The sequence below is a fragment of the Henckelia pumila genome, chromosome 4 (assembly GCF_033568475.1).
Source record: "Henckelia pumila isolate YLH828 chromosome 4, ASM3356847v2, whole genome shotgun sequence".
In the NCBI taxonomy this organism is placed as follows: Eukaryota; Viridiplantae; Streptophyta; class Magnoliopsida; order Lamiales; family Gesneriaceae; genus Henckelia; species Henckelia pumila.
The window spans coordinates 36,968,922-36,990,124 of NC_133123.1; the positions used below are offsets into that span (position 1 = coordinate 36,968,922).

General features: G+C 35.0%; 1 protein-coding gene across 1 annotated transcript; it reads right to left on the reverse strand.

Moving 5' to 3' along the window:
• Positions 1 to 16,921: 16,921 nt before the first annotated feature.
• On the reverse strand, positions 16,922 to 19,233 carry LOC140862651 (DELLA protein GAI-like). The gene has a single exon (XM_073265682.1). The coding sequence runs from the start codon at positions 18,981 to 18,983 to the stop codon at positions 17,265 to 17,267; it is 1,719 nt and encodes a 572-aa protein (XP_073121783.1). The 5' UTR covers positions 18,984 to 19,233; the 3' UTR covers positions 16,922 to 17,264.
• Between the last annotated feature and the right edge of the window lie 1,970 nt (positions 19,234 to 21,203).

Consider the following 21,203-nt stretch of genomic DNA (forward strand, 5'->3'; position numbering starts at 1 on the left):
TGAGATCACTGGTAAGGTTTGCCATGTCAAAAAATTTCAATATACGAGGAAAAGAACTGAAAGTTAATTAATAAAAAAAACCAACTTATTGTTTTTTTTAAAACTAAAATTAAACTATTGAAAAAATTAAAATCTAAAATAGACTATTTTACAGGACTGTTTTGGTAATAATTTACTAGCTCTATATTATTACGTCAATTTTGAGATAAGATTTAGATATTTTATAACATATTAAGTTTTTGAGATAGAGATTAAATATTTGCTATAAATTTTCTCTGACGTTGCAATAATTACCCATATTCTGAGAACGATCAACATACGGTGTTTAGACTGCTAAAACATGAGGTATATTATTACCAAAAGATAACGAGCGTTTGGTCGTATAATATAATTGGTATATACCAGAGTTAACATCATTTATTAGATTTCCATATATATTGTGAGTAGAGCAATTATTGGGAGAAAAGTTTTTTTGAATGCAATAATTATTTATGTTAGGAGTAGAGGTGTCAAAATGAGATTGTTTCGTCGGGTTGGCCCGCCTCGCCATACAAAATTGGTGGGTTGGGTTAAAAATTTCCCAACCCTTTTAAAAGGTGGACCGGCCCGCCCCGCACCTGCCCGCCTAATGGTGGGTTGTGATGGGTTGTGGGTTGGCCCGCAAAAACCCACTAATTTACACGTGAGCCCGCCGGGTTGGGCCGTCCCGTCACCTAAAATAGGTGGATTGGGTTGGTGGTTTCTCAACCAGCCTAAAAAATGGGTCGATCCACCTCGCCCCGCCTAATAATAAGTTACGAAGGGTTGTGAGCAGGCTCGTCTCACTGACCCATTTTGACACCTTTAGTTAGGAGCTAAAACGATCCACAAGTAGTGTTTAGACGATTGTATGCATGGTTTAAAGAAACTAATTATAAATTTTAGTAAAACGAATACCGTTTGTTTCTTACACAATATATATACGTTCGCATTTTCATAAATAAATTAATTAAACACATCTCTGTCTATTAATTTATTTAAACTTCTAGCTCCCACAAAAAAGGACAAGTTATAGGTTACAAATTTTAAGTTAATCATTGTTCTCATCAACTGTTCTTTTATTAATCATTTGATTGCTCGACAAATATGTAAGGGTTATTTTATTGGTTATTACGAAGTCTTTTATATTTTGTACCGTCTTTTTGTCAAACTAAACAGCATATATAGATATAAAAAGATTTAAATGTATTACTAAAAAAGTAAAATTCTAAAAGTTGTCCCATGAATTGGTTCGAAATTAAATTATATTGCACGGTCATCTAACTAGTCAAAATTTAACTTGTAAAATTTTTTTAAAAAAATATTCAGCCTGATTTTAAAATATTTAGCATCATGTTAATATTCAGACGGAAAAATATATCTATCAAAACTATTATATATATATATATATATATATATATATATATATATATTTTCACCACGATCATATTGAATAGCCAGAATAGGCAATTACAATCACGTCTTAATCATCCCCAAAGAATAATCATTAGTGCTTAAAATACTCGAATGATAAAGCTTGTGTAATATTTCCTTCAGGTGGAATATTATGGATAGTGTTTGGTAAATAATTATGACAACTTACCTACTGCAATCAAAGCCAATAATTTAATTTCCACTTAATCACTTGGATTATTAGGGCATGTTTTTAGGATTAAGACAACGATATGCTTTCCTTAACAACTATGAGTAATAGGATAAGTTCAAATTTGTTCGAGATGGATACTCAATATATATATTTCAAGAAAATGCAAATATTAAAAATATTGGTAATTTGTCTATATATATTTATGAATATATGTGATGAGTTATTATCCAATTTGACTTTCTCCCGGGCCCAAGCCCAATGACTCAATTCATTTGGGTCCCATATTACTCTGATATTTATTTGGATACTTTATCAAGACTCATAAATACCTAAAAGTTCATAAGAGGCTCAAGCCCATGAAACTCTCTGACTATCTATAAATAGCTCAAGTTCTCTCATTATTAAGGTATGCATTCTATAGTCACATGTTCTAGTTCTCTAGAACTTTTATTGGGCAAATACTGACTTGAGCTTCGGAGTGTCTTCGCCGGACAACCCTCGGCGCCACTCACTTTGCTTTGTGATGCAGGTGACAACCTACGAAGTTCGGTCTTTGGAACAGTTCGAGTATTAATCCGGCTATCCAGATCTCCACAAGTTACCCAGATTTTCTCTAGTCGGGTAATATCAATTTTTTGCTACATCAGCTTGGCGCCGTCTGTGGAACTTGTTCACTGCGTCATTGAAAATGCATACTCCATTACAAACATCTCAAGGAAATAATCGCAATGGAGACTCACCTCCCATCTCCGAACCACCGCCTGAATTTAGTTTCACCCAATAAACGTTGACAGTCTTAATGGAAGGTATGATGAGTTATTACCCAATTTGACTTTCTCCCAGGCCCAAGCCCAATGACTCAATCCATTTGGGTCTCATATTACTCTGATATTTATTTGGACACTTTATCAAGACCCATAAATACCTAAAAGTCCATAAGAGGCTCAAGCCCATGAAACTCTTTGACTATCTATAAATAGCTCAAGTTCTCTCGTTATTAAGGTATGCACTCTATAGTCATATGCTCTAGTTCTCTAGAACTTTTATTGGGCAAATACTGACTTGAGCGTCGGAGTGTCTTCGTCGGGCAACCCCCGGCGCCACTCACTTTGCTTTGTGATGCAGGTGATAACCCACGAAGTTCGGTTTTTGGAACAATTCGATTATTAATCTCACTATCCAGATCTCCACAAGTTACTCATATTGTCTCCAATGTAATATCAATTTTTTGCTACATGAATATGCAATTAATCCACCTGTACTAATTCATGAAATATATATTAATTTGGAAGTTTATATATAATCTTTACGTTCTCCATTGCTACAAAACAAACTCGAGTAATAGATCAATCACATATTAAACTTGATTCTTGGTCACCTCGTCGTACTATATTATGGCAAAATCGACATTTGATCCTGTAACTTGCAGTTTTTTTAATTTTATTCTTGTTATGAGTTGATTTGCAGTCTCAGTGCAATAATTTATATATTTTGTCCAATTTATGTCTCTCTCTCTTTCCTTTTATTTTTCTTTGTTCTTTTTTTTGTCGCCAAAATTTAAATTGATAACTGAAAATTTCGTAGTTAGCGGTTGGATATGCTGAATAGAACCGTCAATTTGAGTTGGTCTTGTTTTACCATACAATTAAGGTGGGTTGTGTTGAAGTATTTTCAACTCAATTAAATGCAGGCCTAGACCGGCCAACTAACGCGGGTCGCAGTGTTGGAGAAAAAAATGTATAATTTTTTTTTATATTAGTGATTTATGGTGATATATGTTTTTTTTAAAATGAAAGTTGTGATTTTTTTGTATAAATGACTTTATATAAAATGTACACACGTTAAATTAATAATTAAAAAATTTATTAACATGTTTTTATTAATATTTATCTATGAAATAAAATTTATAATTAATTATAATGTATTTTTTTAAATTTATTTATCGTTAGTCAACCTGCGGGCCGACCTGCCTAATCTAAAACCCACCAAACGATGGGTTTTTGGCGGGCCATCCCGTCCTGCTATGGATTAGCCCGTCTGACAACACTAATTTTAGTTGAAAAATGAATCGTGAGTTTTTGGATTTTGGTGGAAAATAGTGTTTGTGGATTTTCCCCCCTCTTTTCAGTTCTACCTATGCAAAAAAATAAAAAAGAAAAATAAAGTCCACCGATCCGAATGCAGATTTCAAGCTTTGGTATAATAACACGTAAATATTTTTAATAAATTTTTGCTAATTTTATTTTAATCAAGATCATGTGAACTTTGGTTTTTTCTTTTTTATTTATTTTCTTATGTAGAAATAATTTAAACACATAGGCTGCTTTCCCAATGAAAATCCCCAAATTTATTTCCAACTTAGCATACCCGGGCCTCTAATTAGAAATTTCCCATGGTAATTAATTTTGGGGAAAAATACAAGTTACTATACTACAAATGCAGATTAACTCATTAAAAGTACTAAAATTGAAAAAAAAAAATATATACAAGCTATATGCCAAAAATATAATTTTCATTTATTATCATAATTTTCAGTACCATATGCTCATGAGTCATGAAAACAGATTTTACAAAAAATTTCTGTCAATTAATATTAAATTAGCGTAAGATATTGATTTAATTGTCTGGGAAAGGATTAATTTTTTTATTTTCTATTTTAAAATCAGTGGACAAGCCTAATTTAGATACAATGGTTTTTGAATTCAGACCGATGGACTTGAAGCTAGATATTTCAAATCAATATTAACAAATCTATTGGTTTGTTCCGGCAAATCCACTCCACAATGAATTCAAATCTAGAATAATTTGTGGTGGATTTCAAATTCATCCCAATATAAAGTTTTGTCAAATCATCCCTTCAAATACTTTCTCAAATTCGAATCGTTCCATCCAAATACAACTTCGAAAAATCGCTCCATATGATAGACTCTTGGATTCCTAATATATTGTGTGGTCCTTCAAAAAATAGGAGAGGGTCCACTGAATCCACCGGGTTTTGAGGTCACGAGCATTGTTAGGGAATGGGGGTTGTACATAAACTGTTTGAGGTGTTGTCACAAGGTGTTGACAATACCTACAATAACACCTTGAGTAATTTGCAGCGGAATATAATTAAAGCGTAAATAAAATAAATAAGCAACCAAATAAATAGACTCAAATGATTTAAGCAAGAGTACAAAATACTCTTGCAGCGCCTCAGAGCAAAACTTCACTAGAAAACTTCCAAAGAGTTTTACAAACCCTAACACTAGTGATTATTGTAAATTTCAATTTCTCAAACCAAGTGAGAAAATAAATAGTAAACGTTCTCCTAAAAGCATTCTATAAGAAATAGAATAACGAAAACACAGTAAGGAGAAAAACTATGTTGAAGCCAAAATCACACGAGCATCACACTTCTTGATCTCCAATCTTCAAGTGTTCTACACGGCTTCAAGTTGTCACAGCTTCAACTAAGCTTCAGAGAGATCTTCTGCTTTTCACAATATACGTACTTAGGTTCTCACGTTTTTCTCTCTATCAAATTCTCTTTTTCTTGTGTACGCCTATCTCCAAATAAATTGGCCACGAATCCTTCTTCAATATGTTTCCTTGTAGGCGTAGGATTCCTTTGATTTGATCATATCAAATCTACACAAATAAAGAAAGATAAATATTAGATATGATATGTTAAATATTCTAATCAGCTTATCAATATCGCAAATAGGAAATAAATCACATAAATAAAGATTACTTCATGTCCAAGAAAGGCAAAATATATTAAATAAAATCTTTTTCAAAATAGGATGATTTTAAGGAATAAAATATTTCTTTCAATCTCCCCCTTTTTGCCTTTCTGGACAAAACACATTTAACTCACATACATATCAACTAAAACTCCCCCTTAATCAAAACTCCCCCTGAATAAATTCTCCCCCTAAGTATATCCAGAGGTGTTGTCACAAGATGTTGGCAACATCAAGCTATGACACCTTAAATCAGAAACTATAAGAGCATGGAGAAACACAAACAAGAAATCATATAAGAGCTAACACCACAAAAGGACAGTTTTGATTAGGATCAGAGAACAAAAACAATACTAAACAAATAAAAATAAAAAATCATAACTAAAGCAAAAAAAAAAAAAAAAAAAAAAAAAACTAAAACTTAGATTAAAATTGATTGCTCTCCGATTCTGTTTCTTCTACTTCACTTTCTTCTCCCCCTTTTTGTTCAGAAGGGCCAGCTCCGCTTAGTAGTGATTCATAGTGAGCCTTTAACCCGTTGCTTGTGCAATCTTCTGCTCAACATGCACCAATTGAGCTTGTATGAATGCAGGATCAACATCATGAGCAGTAGAGGGGGAGAGGGGGGGGGGGGTACAAAAACAGCAGTGGCAGAGGAGGTTATGGCAGCACCTACCACAACACCTGCGGCATCAGCAGACTCAGACCAAGGAAGGTCTATCTTCCGATTTCCTTTGAGCAAAGCAGGTGCGATCTTTAGCAACTCTCCTGGAGCAATAAGTGCTTCATCATCATCCTTCTCAATCTCTTGAGATAGCAGCATAGAATAGATGAGTGATGGATAAGGCAGCTTCAATGTAGGTTGAGAACCATCTGCAAAAGCCATGACTGTGTCAAACACGAGTCGGCCGTAGTTGAATGCAATTCCAGTACCAATAGCATACAAGACAGGGGCTTGATGCTTGGTAACCACACTGGAATTTCCGGATGGAGTCCAAGTCTTCACAACAGTTTTATGGAGGACAGAGTAAAAAGAAGTGAGCTTGGCTGCTGACAATTTCTTAGGATGAGCTGGGTAAACAGTGACATGTCCTCCAGTGATGACAGATGTCATCTCATCCATGGTAGGCAGAGCAACATCATCAGAGGCAGGAGTCTGGAGAAATCTATTTATAACGGCATGGCTGAAGGAGAAGATCTGCCCACACACATAAACTTTCTCATACTTCATGTATCTAGGATCCTTCACAGCTTCAGTGAGATTGCAGTAGAACTCACGCACCAGTTCTCTGCAATAAGGACCAGCAGTAGTAACAGTAGACATTATGTTCCTTACCTCGAAAAATCTCACCATGCTCTGAGCTCTATAGCTCTCAACATCAATGTTATGCTCCTCCAGAAACTCTCGATCAGCCTAATTCTCCCAGCAATCAGCAATCTCTTTGGAGTAAAAAGCAGATGAGTAGGATGAGTTTACCTGGTATTCTTCGCCTAAGGTGTTGTCCAGGGTGTCGGCAACACCTTCCTCAGCACCTTCCTCTTCTTCTTCAGAATCATCAGAATCTGACTCTTCTTCCAACTTTTTCTCATCATCTGAATCTTCACTCGAATCAGAGCTGAAATTCTCAGAAGGTTGTGGGCGGTTGTCAGCAAATTCTGCGAGAATCTCCTCGTCTGGTTCATCTTCAGATTCTGGGACAGGAGCAGTAGCAGTGGATGTAGGCTTCTTGCCTTTAGACTTCTTTATTTTAGCCATGAACTGGGCTATTGACATTTCTTCTTCATCGGACAAAACAGGAGGAACAATAGATGTCTCCTCAATAGTAGGTACAGATACAGGTGCATCTGTCTCAATAGCAGTAGCAGCAACAAGTGGAGTTCCTGATTCAGTGGACTCACTCTCAGAGGATCACTTGATGATTTACTTTCAGCGGCAAAAGGAACAGGAATAGCTTCTCCAAACGGTTCCTGGGTACTTGAATTTCCCCATTTTTGGCGTACAAGCTTGAAGTCTTCATCAGAGCTCTCATCCCCAGAGGTGAATTTAGTGTCTACCAGAGATGGTCTTGATGGTTGTCCTTTTCCACGGAATCGTTTGGAGGCAGTGTAATCTGGGTTGTATCCAGCTTGTCTCTTGAATCAGCGAGTTAAGGGTTTCATGGAAAACACCTTATTCACCATACTCATGTCTGGTAAATTCTCTACATCGATGGCATTGCCAGGCTCTCCTGGAGCGATGGAGTCCAGAGGCACAGGTTCCTCGGCAACAGGAATGATTGCTTGCTCAACCACAGAGTGTGGTGATGTAGGTGTTGTGACACCTTCCACAATATCTTCCGTATATCCCATCTCAGAACGAATATCGTGTGAATCAAAACCCTTTCCTGCCATTAGAATATGAAAGAATGAAGGACACAGAAATTTTGAGCAATTTTGAAAAACGGGAGAACAAAGAATACTAGAGCGATACGAAATAAGGAAGTAGAATATTTTCTTAAACAGATAAGAACACAAATATATTAGGCACCAAATCTTTTCCTATTCTAGCTCGGATTCTGAGTAGACCACAACGGTAACAAAATCCCCAACGGTAACTCTTCAAAAATGGTAACAAATCCGATTTAAAATAGGCAATAAATCCCTTGATTTTCACCGATAATATAGGCCCAAATATTACCAAAATTAACTCCTCATCAGAATATAACACCACTGTAACAAAATCCAATCACTTTCAAATTCAAAAATTCAGATGATAGGGCAAAAATCGAAATTTTTATTTGATCAAAATTTGTAACCTTTCGGCCAAATATATTCACAAATATGCATGCTCTAATTATGTCTAAAAACAGAGTGTGATATAAAAATAAAATGCAATTTTATGCACAAATAAATGTTGACAAGTGAGGTGTTATCCACGATGTTGGCAACATCTCCCAGCAACACTTCAGGATTCAGAAAAATTATTATATTCAATTCATTATTTTTGCAGAAGTGGTAGCCTGCACACTAAAGGAACGATCTTCAAATGGACCCCTTTAGGTAGCTTTTTTCATTTGCTTCTGATTATCAATTAAATTTGATGATAGATTCAATTCAAGCTTCATCACTTTTTTTTTGTTATTCTGAATTTACAAAGTCACTTTTCACTTGGGACAAGATCATGAAATACACGAACGTCCCTCCACTACTTTGTGACTTAGTCAGAACTCTTCTGAAAACTATTTTGCAAAGAATCCTGAGTGAAAACTAGTCAATGGTTACAAAGTATCAAACACATCACAAAACAGAATGAATGCATGAATGCAGTATGCCTAGAATCTTAAAAATGCACATGCATGAAAAGGTGTTGTCACAGGGTGTTGGCAACACTCCTGACAACATCTAAGTTCTGTTTATAATGCACACATACTGAGAGACTTCCTTAGATTGGAAAATCTCTCGAAATCCAAAGCTTTTGTGAATATATCAGCTAATTGGTTATTAGTTCCAACAAACTCAATTAAGATCATGCTTTTCTCGACCAAATCTCGAATGAAGTGATGTCTAATGTCAATGTGTTTGGTTCGAGAGTGTTGTACTGGATTTTTGGATATATCAATGGCACTAGAATTATCACAGTACACAATTGGAGTATCACTCTTAACACCATAATCATTTAGCATTTGATTCATCCAAATGAGTTGTGAGCAACAACTACCAACAACAACATACTCAGACTCGGCAGTAGACAGTGAGACATAATTTTGTTTCTTCCTATACCATGATACTAAGTTATTCCCCAAGTAGAAACATCCTTTCGAAGTGCTCTTTCTCTCATCTAAATCCCCAGCCCAATCAACATCACTAAATTTTACCAAATTAGAATTGGTTTCTTTAGTGTATCACAAACCCAAATTCAAAGTTCCAGCCACATATTTCAGTATACGTTTTACGGCCTTCAAGTGAGTAATTTTTGGGTTAGACTGGTATCTAGCACATAGACAAACACTATACATGATATCAGGTCTAGTAGCACTTAAATATAAAAGACTATCAATCATGTTTCTGTAGAGGGTGTTGTCAACACCTTCGACAACATCCTCCCTAGACAATTTTTTATTGGATCCCATAGGTGTGCGCATGTGTTTAGTGTTGTCGTTCAGAAACTTCTTTACAAGATTTTTAGCATACTTGCTTTGACACAAAAATATACCATCATGCATTTGTTTCACTTACAAGCCCAAGAAATATGTTAACTCACCAACCATGCTCATCTCAAATGTAGAAGACATACACTTCACAAAATCATCAACAAGTTTATCATTTGAAGCACAAAAAATTATATCATCCACATAAATTTGGCAAATTAAGATATTACCTTGAGACTTTTGCACAAACAAAACTTCACCTCTTTTGAAGCCAATATTGAGCAAGTACTCAGTAAGTCTCCCATACCATGCACGTGGTGCTTGCTTCAATCCATACAATGCCTTTTTTAACTTATACACATAATCAATATGATTTGGATCCTCAAACCCTTAGGTTGTTTCACGTATACTTCTTCATTTAGGATCTCATTCAAAAAGGCACTTTTTACATCCATTTGATAAAGCTTCATTCCCATGTTACATGAAATAGCAAGCAAAAGTCGGACTGACTCAATGCGGGCTACATGAGCAAAGATTTCATCAAAATCCACTCCTTCAACCTTTGTGTACCCTTGAGCTACCAACCTAGCTTTATTTCTAATGATGTTTCCCGACTCATCAGTTTTATTTTTAAAAATCCATTTAGTTCCTATGACATTACCATGAGCAGGACATAGTACCAAGTACCAAACATCATTCCTAACAAATTGTTCTAACTCTTCATGCATAGCATTGACCCAAAACTCATCTTTTAAAGCCTCTTCAACCTTTTTGGGTTCAATGTTTGACACAAAACAAGAGAATCTTACCTGAGAATATGTAGAACTCATGCACAACAAACTTGCCATCTTTCGATAATCCACTTTCTCTTTCCTCCGAGTTTGCAAGTCTCCATGCACATCTCCAATGATCTGTGAGGTTGGGTGATTCTTCTGAATTCTGCTTGGAACATTCTTTCCAGCTTCATTTACCTCACTGTTCTCATCAATGTTCTCATTAGTAGGCTTTTCAAATTTTGATTCTGGATTCTCTGTAGGAGGTGTTGTCGAAGGTGTTGGCAACACTCCTTTGACAACATCTAAATTTCCAGAAATATCCAGCAGATCATTAATTTCATCCTCAGCTGTTTTCTTCTTTAGATCTCCAAAGCTTTCAACATCCATTGGACCCATCAAGTCCATATGTAAAAGCTCAAGGCAGCTTGTTGTCACAGATGTTGGCAACACCTCGTGTGACACCCTAGTCTGCTTCCCTTCCTCACACGCTTCACACACAAATGGAATACCAGATTTTAAGTTAGGCATACCTCTGACAGCATCTAACTTACTTAAGTTCTTTAAAGTTTTGAAGTTTGCATGACCCAATTTTTGATGCCATAGATCAAACTCATTAACTTTGGTGTGTCTACAAGCCATCTCTTCTCCGAGTTGATAGCAGTTGTGAGATGACCTAGTACCTATCATGACACAGAGATTTGAATCATCAAAAACTTTGCATAATTTTTTTATCAAATTGCACATGGAAATTATCATCACAAAGTTGGCTTATGCTTATTAGATTTGCGGTTAATCCTTCAACATGAAGCACATTGCGAAGCTTGGGCAGACCAGCAACATCCAGAGTTCCCTTTTCAACAATGTTTCCCTTTGAACCTCCACCATAGGATACTTTTCCACTTTTCTGTTCAACATAGTCAGTGAGAAACTTTTTGGAACCTGTCATGTGACGAGAGCTACCGCTATCAAAGTACCATGCACGTGAAACATTAGTTCTCAAAGCAGTATAAATCATATGACATTGAATATCAGCTTTTGGTACCCAAATCTTTCTTACATAAGATCTGTTTCTAGGGATGTTGTGGGGAGGTGCTGGCAACATTTTAGGCAACACCTTCGATGCAGATCTATACCTGTAGTCTTCCTGCAACTTAAAATAGTATGGTTTGATATGACCTGGTCTATGACAGTAGTGACAAATATACTTACGTTTCCTTCTAGATTTTGAAGGAGCAGCAGGCTGTGGCTTGGTTTTGGAGGGTCAATTGGTGAGGCCTTTTTACTTGAGCTTTTTGCACTGCTACTTTCCTTAACAAACACAGGGCCTTTCGAACTTTCACCAACCTCAAATATGCTGTTTTCAAAACCTAAACCAGCTGTACCATCTCTTCCCATCATGAGTAACGAATCAAGCTTGGAAGTGCTTGAATTAAACTTGGCCAATGTAGCATTTGCTTTTTCGAGTTCTTTCTTCACTTGGCTTAGTTCCATGTCTTTCTTACTCAGCATGACTTCCAGTCTTGACACATCAGCCTTTAGATCAGAATTTTCCTTCGAATGAATAGTATTCATCTTATTTCTTTCAACCCAATCAGTATGTAACTCTTCAAACATCATCCGAGCTTCTTCCATGGACACTGTCTCTTCACCTGTATCACTATCACACATGTTATCAGTAATGAAGGAATTCAAACACACTGACCTTTGGGAGATGTTGCGGCCAGGTGTGGCGACACCTGTGGCAATACCTAAAGGATTCACTTGAAACTTTTTCTTGCTCTTCAGTAGGGCAGATAAGGAAGTATGGCTTTCTTCATCTTCCTGTTCTTCTTCTTCAGACTCTTCATCACTCAAAGATGTGTTCATTCCTTTCCTAAGCGTGTTGGCACACTCATTTGCATAGTGTTCAAAACCTTGACAAGCATGACATTGAACAGTGTCCAACTTCTTTGAGACAAACTTCTTCTTCCCTTCCAACATCAGTCGAGGCTTAGGAGTATCAACAGGTTTCCTTGGTGATTGTTCTAGTCCAGTAATCCTTAAAGGCTTGTTAGAGAACATTGGAGCCTTGAGTTTTTTATCCGTCTTTTTTGACTCTTTCATCTTCTTCAGATAATCATTGAATTTCCTAGTCATAAGAGAGATCGAATCATCTTCCAAGTCAGATTGATGAACTTCTTGATGAAATTGAACATACTTCTCGTATGAGGGTTTCGAGGCATGAAGGGCTATTGATTTTCCTTTATCCTTCTCTTGTTCTGAATTGTTCATCTCAAAAACTTGAAGGATGATAATCAGTTCAGTCATCTTTATCTTTGAAGTGTCTTTAATTTCTTCAAGCGCCCAAATCTTCCCATTAAATCTTTTAGGCAAAGATCGAAGAACTTTGTTCACCATAGTTTCACTAGCAATAGGTCCTCCAAGAGCATGCGCCTCTGTAGCTATCTTCCTAAGTTTCTTATCATAATCAGCAATAGTTTAATTCTCATCCATCCTGATATTCTCAAATCTTGCGTTTAACAATATCAATCTTGTTTTTTTCATTCTATCAGTTCCTTCACAGTGTTCTTGAAGAGCATCCCATGCATCTTTAGCAATAGTGCAGTCGGCTATGATTCCATACATCCTCATATCCACAGTTGCAAAAATTGCATTGAGTGCTTTAGCATTGTAGCTTGAACTTTGTGTTTCCTCGGCAGTCCAAGTTTCTTCTTGCTTGATGATGTAGTCTCCATCTTCATCTAGCGTCTTTGGAGGAGTCCAACCAGTCAGAATACTTTGCCAAGCACGAACATCCATAGCCTTAATAGTATATCGCATCCTATTCTTCCATAGTGCGTAATTCGTGCCATCAAGGACCGGAGGTTTCAGGAACGAGTTCGCAACAGACGATGAGTCCATCTTATTCCCTGTAATAAAATAAACAAACCAAGATCAGTTCTTAGTGTATCAAGAATATGGCTATGATGCCACTTGTTAGGGAATGAGGGTTGCACATAAACTGTTTGAGGTGTTGTCACAAGGTGTTGACAACACCTACAATAACATCTTGAGTAATTTGCAGCAGAATATAATTAAAGCGTAAATAAAATAAACAAGCAGCCAAATAAATAGACTCAAATGATTTAAGCAAGAGTATAAAATACTCTTGCAGCGCCTCAGAGCAAAACTTCACTAGAAAACTTTCAAAGAGTTTTACAAACCCTAACACTAGTGATTATTGTAAATTTCAATTTCTCAAACCAAGTGAGAAAATAAATAGCAAACGTTCTCCTAAAAGCATTCTATAAAAAAATAGAATAACGAAAATACAGTAAGGAGAAAAACTATGTTGAAGCCAAAATCACACGAGCAGCACACTTCTTGATCTCCAATCTTCAAGTGTTCTACACGGCTTTAAGTTGTCACAGCTTCAACTAAGCTTAAGAGAGATCTTCAGCTTTTCACAATGTACGTACTTAGGTTCTCACGTTTTTCTCTCTATCAAATTCTCTTTTTCTTATGTACGCCTATCTCCAAATAAATAGGCCAAGAATCCTTCTTCAATATGTTTTCTTGTAGGCGTAGGATTCCTTTGATTTGATCATATCAAATCTACACAAATAAAGAAAGATAAATATTAGATATGATATGTTAAAATTCTAATCAGCTTATCAATATCGCAAATAGAAAATAAATCACATAAATAAAGATTACTTCATGTCCAAAAAAGGTAAAATATATTAAATAAAATCTTTTTCAAAATATTAATAATTTTAAAGAATAAAATATTCCTTTCAAGCATGTTTCAAAAAATGAATTCAATGGCTACGAACAAAAAAATCCAACTTGTCAAAGAGTGAAACTCTACTGTAACTCATGTGTATTTTGAATGAAAAATGTCCATCTTTGCTGGCAGTTTGCTGATTAATTTATTTTCTAAAATTTAGTCTTTTAAAAAAAAAAATTCCTAAAAAAATGAAAAAAATACTTTATGTTAATAGTGTAAAATAATTGTGTATACATGTCCTGGTTTTGATTAATTCCACGTATTTTTTATTTTAATAACACCAATTTATTTTCAAATATACATCTAGATTGGATGTATAATCTAATATGTTTGATTGTTAATTGCAATCTTATTACAAATAATCTATTGAAATATTGTTGTATTTTACATAATTTTTTTTAAATAGGTTTAAATTTTTTTATAATTTTTTATTTTTATTTTTATTCAAACATATATATACTATGATCATATACAACATATTGATACTATAATATAATTATTTGCATATTTAAAATTAAAAGTAATGTTTCTGACATAATAATTAATATTTTTTTATCAGTTGAATCGAATAGAAAATTTATATCATCAAATTAATCCATAAGATAGTGTCATGAGAATTATGTAACTATGCATTTGTATCATATATTTATTCGATTGGCGGGCTCAAGATACCATAATATTATAATGTCATTAAAATTAACACCAAAAACAAAATAAGCTGGCCAGGTCATTTAAAAACTAATAATCTATAAATAGTTTAATTAAATTGATTATATTTTTAAATAAAAGTGAAACAAGTGGGAGCAAGATTCCATTATTTAAATAGTTCATTTTCAAGAGACGGACATTGATTAAAAAGTATACTTGAGACCAATAAATTAGGTTCAGCCGGAGGAATCTAATGCAATTTAACTATGGAAAATTGCACTTGACACCCAGTGTTGTTGGAATCCCCGTTTAGACGTTTTATCGAAAAAAGTCATATAAAAGAATTCGATCCTGAGAGGTTGAAATAAGTTGTTTGATGACTTAAATAATTAATTTATTTGTTTTAAATTGAAAACTGATGACGTAATTTTAGGGTGGATTTTCAGTATATTGTATCGATAATATTGGTGTGAAAAAATTCATACCGATTTCAATATCGAAATTTTGAAATTTTGGTATGAAAAAAATACATAGTGATACCGTATAGATACCGAATTTTTTTTTGATATTAATAGAAGAATATCGAAGACTCCATTAAAGATGGAGAGAAAAACATATTATTCAATAAAAAAAGTCAATATATCGAAAAAAGTTCGGTACGATATTTCAAAAAGTCGATATTTTGTCTCGGTATTTCATTCCTCTATATGGATCATAGTTGGGTTATGTTCGTATTTGTATACATCTAACTTCAATTCGGCAAAAAATAGCTGAATTAGATTGGCGTGGTTCAAGCGTTATTCTGCGGTTGAATTGCATACACACTTTTTTGTGAAATCTCAAAATAGTTGATAATTATTTGAGAAAAATAAATAGACGCGTAGTCTTTATTTGTTTTTGTTTTTGTTTTTTTTTAAGAAGCTCAATTAACTTCAACTTCACCATTCTAGATACACAGTTTTTTAATATTTCTGACAGTGTGTAATTAATATTCATGTGTTTTGAATTCACGAAAATTTTCATTAAAACCATACAAAAAAATAATATTTTTGCAGTTAAAATGTAATGTATATATTAATTTTTTGTAACATGAAACTATAAAATGATCAAAGAAAATAAAATTAAAATATCATGGACTGTCTAGAAAAAAAATTTGATTTATATTTATTTGTACCAGTTAGATTTTGAATTATATGTCGAAAATATGATGAAAAATATTGTGTTTTTACGGTAAAGTGGTTAGAATCACATCATTGTGATGAAAAAAAATATTTTTTTAAAAGCATATCGCCGGGGATTAAGCGCCAATTAAATTTTCACACGAGGTTATTGACTCTTTTAAAATATTATTATTATTATTACTATTATACACTTATGAGTATGACCGAATATGTTAGGTATATAACAAATCTATTGATTTATTTTTTCGCAAAAATGGTTCGGAAAATCAACAAAAGACGAAACAATCAGAATATTTTTTTATTATGAAAAAAATATGTCAATATTTAATAATTTATAGGATCATAGCATATTGAGTAATAATTGAAAAATATTTCAAAAAAAAAAAATCAAAATCGACAAATAAAAGGGAACTATTAGACCTAAGAAATAAAGTAACAAAATCAGAAAATGGAAGTTCGAATTTTTTTGAAGTCAATGTTATAACTAAAATAAGAAATACTTGAAAGGGCAAAAACATATTTTGTGTTGCCTTAACAATGGAATTCATTTGAAAATTATACGGAAAGTCATAGAAATTAGCAAGGCAACAACCTTAATTATTCATCGGTCCGTTTTATACTCAAAATGAAGTATTTCGTCAAAATCCTAAAATTTTTCAAATTGAAGACTTATCTTATCTGAATGCGCCGTAAAAATTGATTGCGATGCATTCAATCCTTGCGGGCATTAAAAGTAAAATTTTAATATAAGTAATTTGTCAAAATTCAACCTTCATATGAATATAGGACCCCAAAAAAAATTTCCTTCATTAATATTCTATTCCATAGAGCAAGAAACAACCAAGTCAAAAAGATATATAATCATCAGTAATACTAGCGGATGACGGTACACTATTGATCGTCTCGTTGAGAGTCGAAGTAATAGAAGAGACTAACTAGAGAATGACTACTATCAACAAGTCTTTCAGATGGTTAGGCATTTCACAAAAATGATTGCGGCTCGTAGATACTATAATTTAATCCCTAATCTATTTAATGAAAAAGGAAGATATTTGAAACAAAATTCACCACTATTATTATCGATTATCATCAAAGCCGAGAACCAACTTTGGCATATCGGAATCAGAGTAACTGACACACAACTGGAACAGAAAAAAAAAAAGAGAAAAAAAAGAGAGGATAATTAAACAAAGTACATCGAACCCAAAAAGGGTCTTTTTTTTTTACAAATACAAGAAAAGTGAAACATAAATAAAAAAAAAACAAAATAAAACCTCAAATTTATTAATTAAAAAAGTAAACAGGTAAAAAGACAGGATTTGACTCCATTTTTGGACTGTCGCTCTCAACCCCACTGTGCCATTCTCCCAAACCAACTCAGCTATACAACTTTGTAGACCCACTCGCCGGAATCCTACTCCGCCTTCAGCCGCCACGCCGAGGTGGCGATCAGCGGCCGAGTCTGCCACCCCAGCATCAGACACCCGTCGTTCTCCTCCACCCTGTATCCATCTCCGCCGGCGAAAAGCGCCAGCAACATACTCGCCTGCTTGAACGCGTTGGAGCCCAGGTGAACCGGGTCGAAACCGGCGGAACCAAGGCGGAGCCGCCACTGAGCCAGAGTCTCGTGCCTTTCCACCCTCTCCGCCCCCTCGCACGCCACCACGTTGCATATCTGTCGCCCCAAGTAGACTTCCGTCATCACCAAATCTTGGCTGCTCGGGTCGATCAAGCTGGAGGAGCTCTCCAGAGAGTCGAACATGGTGGAGTAGTAATGCAAGGCCTCGTTGAATCTGTCCAAGAAAACGTTCCCATTATGATCGGCTTCTTGTTCGACGATCGTCACTATTTTGGGATTCATGGATTTGATGGAATTCAGCACTTTCTCGATGGCGTTGGGTCGGGCCAGCAGTCGGTGAAGCTCGAAAACAGAGTTTACGGCCACCGCTTCCACGTTACTCGGCTTGATGTCCAATATTTTGGCATCAAGATCAGCCAATGAATTGGCTACAAAGCCTCTGAACTCGAATTCTACGCCAATCGTCCCCGCCAGTTGAGCCAATTTCCAACCCACCTGCTGCAAAGCATCAGTGTTATCCGGCTGCGGCGGCCCAATCCCGGTGAGCCTAAACGCTGGCGGGCCTCCGGGACGCAAAGCCAGAGCCTGCATCAAAGCCGGCCACTGCATCCCCTGTTTCAAGCTGAAATCTATCACATGAACTCGATTTGCTCCAGCAAACGCCTCTAGGATCGCCTGATTGGCAGTGAAATGGGCGAATTTCAGATAAGGTCCCGTCTCGTAGAAGTGCATCTGCAAGACATCGGAGTAGGAGAACTCGAGTGAATCTTGGGGATAAATCTTGTAAATCTTTCGTGCCAAAGCCTCCGCGAAGTATGTGGCCACTTTCCTCATGGCCCCAACTTGAGAAACAGCAAGTAATCCAACGTGCTTCACCAAAGCATCCGCCACTTTGTGGTTTCCTTGCTGAACGGCCTCCGCACACGCCATCAAAGTGTGGACGAGTCTGACGCCGGTTTCTTGCGAATCCAAAAGCACCACCGGCCGCGCCGCCTCCACCATCGACCCATTATCGGAAACTTCAGATCCAGAAGCGGGTTTTATCCTCTTATTACTACCTTCCTCGGAATCATCATCAACATTAACATCTTTCTGGTGGTTACGAAAAACAGCACCGCCAGGGATTGCTCTCAAATCATCATCATAAATGATGTTTCCTCCGGTTCCCTGCATATTGCTATCCATTGAAAAGCTAATCATATTACTGGAAGATTCACCTGAAATCACAGTTGAATCGGGAAGCATATCGAAACTAGTGGAGTTGTTGAGCTCAGACAACATGCTTTCCACCCATCCAGAAAGATCAGAGGGATTGTAGTGAACTGTATCTGTTGAAAGAACAGAAACCCCATCTTCAGTAGTGGTGCCCATCACCATCTCCAATTGCTGAAGCTTCTCTGCGACATCCGCCATGTCGGAAGACTTCACTTTGTACCCCAAAACAGCAAACAGCTCATCCATGCCCGCATCCGGCTGCTGCCACCTCTGTTCTTCCTCCCAATTCTTGGATTTCCCCGCCGCCGCAGCCTTGCCACGATCTCGATCTCTTTTCATCCTTGAAGATGAATGTAGGGGTTGATTTTTGCCTCTTTTCTTTGTGGGTTTTGTGGTTCTATTTTGGGTGGGCAATTGGTTCAAGAAACATGGATCTTCACAAGTGGAGTTGAAACTTGAAAGCCTTAATTTTGCTTGGTTTTTTGTATCAATTTTGGAGTTAAAAATGGAAGGGCTCGTGAAGAAGGCGCGAGCTTCAAGAGAGGAACTGGGAGCTAGGAGGAGTGGAGGAGATAAGGAAGAGAAGAAAGCGTAGCCATAATAATGGTGATGTCTTTTCTTCCTTTATTTATTCATTCTTTTTTTATTATATTATTATTATTATTATATTATTATTATATTATTATATTGGATGATATCAGCATATCACTGCGTTTACAAGAACTACTTACAAGTGTATATGTTACCCAAAATATATGTTTAGCTTATCGAAGTATATGGATGATTTTGTCGAAACATATACTTTAAATTTTTTTCGTATATAAAAAATAAAAAAATAAAAAAAATGTCCAAACAAAACTTTTATAATTCGCCAATTTATATTAAGTTGCATTGGCAGGGAGAAAATTTTTCATTGCGAAAAACACTAATAATGATGCATTCACGATTCAGCAAAAGTATTTATTACTAGTAGAAAAGTTTTAAATGGAAACAGGTGAATTTGAGACCACCTCAATCTTTAAAGTTTAAACATTGCATCTGGATGGATTGATTTAATTTAATCAAATATTTCATTTGGATCCATAGACTTGAATCCAAAGATTTAAAATTTACTTGGTAAGTCTACCTGACAATATATTTCAAATATCATCTAGTTATTTATTTATTTATTTTTTTGAAGTGGGAACCTGCAGCAGCTATCTTAAGTCCGCTTTGGATAAACCCTCGAACTAACACAATAGCCTACAAACTATGCTAGTCAGGTAAACTATACTGGGCAAACCCTATGTGACAAGGCTAATCCAAAAAAATGTTGATAGGTAAAATCGAACTCCTCACCTTTGAATATAATTGAGGCGGATTTTAAATAAATCTAAATATGAAATCATTTCAAGTGTTTAATCAAATGCTTTTTGTTGCGTGAATTTTGACTCACAGGTATGTAAATGATATCAAACTTTAATATACGGTGAGCAGAGTATAATTCGAAGAGATCAACAATATTTTCAAATTTCGTTGGATACGAGTGGAAATTGCAAAGGGAAGACAACAAGGAACAGTCAAATCATTTTCTCATATGCACGATTCGATCAACGCCACGTTTTCTTCTTTTATTTTTTTTTTCCCACTTTTATTTGTGTTTCTATTGCTAAATATCATCGTAAATTGTTATGGAGTTTTACCATTTTATTTCGTGTTTCTGTTTCTAAATTTCAATTACGTAAATTATTTTGAGATTAAAATATAAATGCAACTTACTTTATGATTTTAATTTATGTATATTATTTGTTTCTAATTAAAAAAAAATCTATTTCCGAATAGATTTTTAAAAATTGACCCGCCATCGCTTCTTGAGATACTTGAACTAATGATATCGATATTAGGGTGGTAAAATTTCCGAAATCCCGACCTTTTTCGAATTTCATTTAATTTTCGTTTCGAAAAAATTTCAACCCGATATTTTTTCGACCCTAATTTTCGGCATTTTTTCAATCTTAATTAATATCGGGATAAATCGAGAACAAAACCTTAACCCAACCCGTCCCGAAATAATACTATCATAATTGTATTAATACATTTGGCTAAATATACTTGAGCTTTGATTAATATAACAATTAATTGTGGACTTAATTCACATAATTGTTTATTGTATCGAATAGTAAAATCACGAAATATCATTTTATTTTTGTGTTTTTTTAAATTAAATTATTAATTTAATTAATTCATATTTATAATTATTGAAATTTGACAAATATGTAGAATAAGAGATGCAATTTGACAATCTATTTAACAAAATTTAAATAGTAATTTTTATCTGAACTATTTTATTAATAATTATCCAATGCACAATATGATTTTCTTCTCTTGAAAAAATCTAGAAGCATTATCGGAATATTTATATGTTTTAAGTTGAATATTATTTTTTTCTTTAGACATATAAGTTTATATATAGATTTTTTAAAATAACAATAACATTTTTTTTATTTTGAACGAAATCTTGAACATGAAAAAAATTTGAGATTTTCTCTCCCTACTCGATGAGATCCCAAATATTCGGGT